This window comes from Gadus chalcogrammus, chromosome 22 (assembly GCF_026213295.1).
Source record: "Gadus chalcogrammus isolate NIFS_2021 chromosome 22, NIFS_Gcha_1.0, whole genome shotgun sequence".
Lineage (NCBI taxonomy): Eukaryota > Metazoa > Chordata > Actinopteri > Gadiformes > Gadidae > Gadus > Gadus chalcogrammus.
The window spans coordinates 9,295,797-9,298,343 of record NC_079433.1 but is presented as its reverse complement, the minus strand read 5'-3'; the positions used below and the strand labels follow the sequence as shown (position 1 = coordinate 9,298,343).

The following is a 2,547-nucleotide window of genomic DNA, read 5'->3' as shown; positions in this document are numbered from 1 at the left end:
TGTGTGTGTGCTTGTGCATGCTCTTCCTGCTTTTGTTTGTGCGAGAGAGAGTGAGGAAAAACAAAGAGAGAGAGACGGAGAGAGAGCTAGGTACATGTGGAGAGAGAGAGAGATTGGAAGAGAGAGATAAATAGAGAGAGAGAGAGAAATAGAAATAGAGAGAGAATGAGAGATGCCAGGAACAAATGGGAGGCCTGTAGCTGTAAATGTAATATTACACATGTGACTCGTGGGCTCCTACGTGTACACGCACACACACACACACACACACACACACACACACACACACGTGCTCCCCTGGAAGGGCAGTGGTTGGAGGAGCCATTACTGGCTGTATGGAGGAGCCTGATGAGAAAGCAACACTTGAATGGCAGGTCAGCTCTAAGCACACCTCTGTCCATGCAGCTCAAACGCCCCCGCCCTGCACACCCACGCCGGTCGCATGCGCCACGCATACACACGCACACACACACACACACACACACACACACACACACACACACACACACACACACACACACACACACACACACACACACACACGCGCGCGTACACAGGCACACACACACGCACATACACACAGGCAATCACACACACACAAACACACACACATGTACAGGCACACACGCACACATATAGACATACACATGCACAGACGCACACAGGCACACACGTCGTGCACACACACACACACACACACACACACACACACACACAGGCACACGCACACAGCCTGGCGCAGCACATGTTCATTATCCGTCATGTGTGTAGCTGCGTCACCACGCATGCACTGAAGGGGTGTGTCCGGGCACACGTTGGTGAGGGGGAAATACAATCCTAAGGTTTTCCTTCGGTCTTCCCTTCCCTCCCTGACCGCTGGTGGTGGGGACGATGGGTGACCTTCAGCTGCCCTTGTGGATGTGAAGTGTGGAGGGTGCCCCCCCCCCCCCCTCGCTGTATTTGACTGTGTCGTTGCTTCTTTCTTTTCTGTCTCCAGATGAACCGCCCCATCCAAGTGAAGCCAGCGGACAGTGAAGGCAGAGGGGGTAAGGGTCACCTGACGACCGTCCTATACCCTCCCCCCACCCTTCCCGTCACATCCCCCCCCACACACTCCCGTCCATGGACCACCACCCCTTCCCAGAGAACCACCCACCAACCCATCAGCCTTTGCATTCCACTTTCTCAAAGAGTAACAACAGTGAAAATATGTCCTTGTTTCTATTTTATTTCCCAAGAAAGAAACACTACACTCCGAAATATAGCGTTTTCTTATTTTTAAGGAGAGAGTAAATATCTGTTTCAAGACGGATGTTAGTCATCTTCTTCATTCATTTAACCACACCTGTGTCAGATTAACTTGTTATGTTTACATTCAGACTAATATTGGGTTATTCATCTGAATAAGGGTTTGGACCAATCACAAATGCCCCATGTGACCACCTCAGCGAAACACCTTCAGTATGAAAATATGTCTGAAATGACTTCCTCTTTATGTAACGGCACCAGCAGGTTTCTGTTCTGATGACTAATTAAGACGAGAACAGAAGGTCTTGGAGAGATTCATAATAAATAATACATTTAAAATAAAATAACTGTAGTGGGTGCTGGTGAGGCTGACGGGTCATAAGTGAACAAATGTCACAGTCATTGCCTGACAAATAGGCAAGTCTAACGTTTTTTTTCTGGCACATAGAGGATTTTGTGAGCGTTAAAATAACTCTTTAATTATAACTATGAAGAGCTTCAAAATAGCTGCTTTGCTGATGTCTTGCCTGGAGCATGGGCACAGACAACTGATTCAGTGTTTAGCATTCCTGTAAACAGTCGCAGTTGATAATAAAAATATATGTAAGATGACAATCCAGTCACACATACAAATCTGCTGGCGATAATTGGCTTTTCCTACCATTATCAGTCTCAACATAAATAGATTTCTCTGAAATCACAATGTCTTTTAGGAGATTAAGAAAAACTCTCTCCTCTCTCGTCCTCTCATTATGGCTGCAAACAGTTGGACGCACAACTGTTGCGTTAATATGCTTCGGCCGAGACAAACAATAGATGGAGCAGATGTCCAGAAATCCAACTGTTATTAAAATGTATAAATCTATCCGCCTATATGTAAATCTCGGATTAAACCATAATCTGACAGGGAAGCATTTGTAACACAATTGAATAGTAAAACCAATGTGTTTAGGACAGGGTCTTGTTTCCTTATCTTGATTACTATTGATGCATTCAAATCACAGTGACAGTGGCAAGTAAATAGTGTATAGGCAGCGGATGCTCTAAGGAGTGGCTGTTCCTCTGTCAACACAGGAGAGTTACAAACATTTGGGTCAAACGCTGTCTGAGCCGTAATGGCCTCACTACTGCATTCTGGTGTCCGTCTATGGCATTGCAGTATATTATATCGTTTTTGCAGCAGGATTTTTTTCTTCAAAATATTCTCTCACAGATTGACGATTGTTTTTTTTGTTTTTATTAATTAACATTTCCAGAATGTTTGCATGTTCTATTCCAACTTTTTTCAATTGTAATAAT

At 44.9% G+C, this 2,547-nt stretch overlaps 1 protein-coding gene across 1 annotated transcript in view; it reads left to right on the top strand.

Moving 5' to 3' along the window:
* Positions 1-2,547, top strand: part of celf3a (cugbp, Elav-like family member 3a) — a 15,595-nt gene that overhangs the window by 2,768 nt on the left and 10,280 nt on the right. Inside the window, exon 3 of the mRNA XM_056582580.1 lies at positions 998-1,046. Coding sequence (XP_056438555.1) covers positions 998-1,046 — 49 coding nt within the window. The remainder of the gene's footprint in view (positions 1-997; positions 1,047-2,547) is intronic.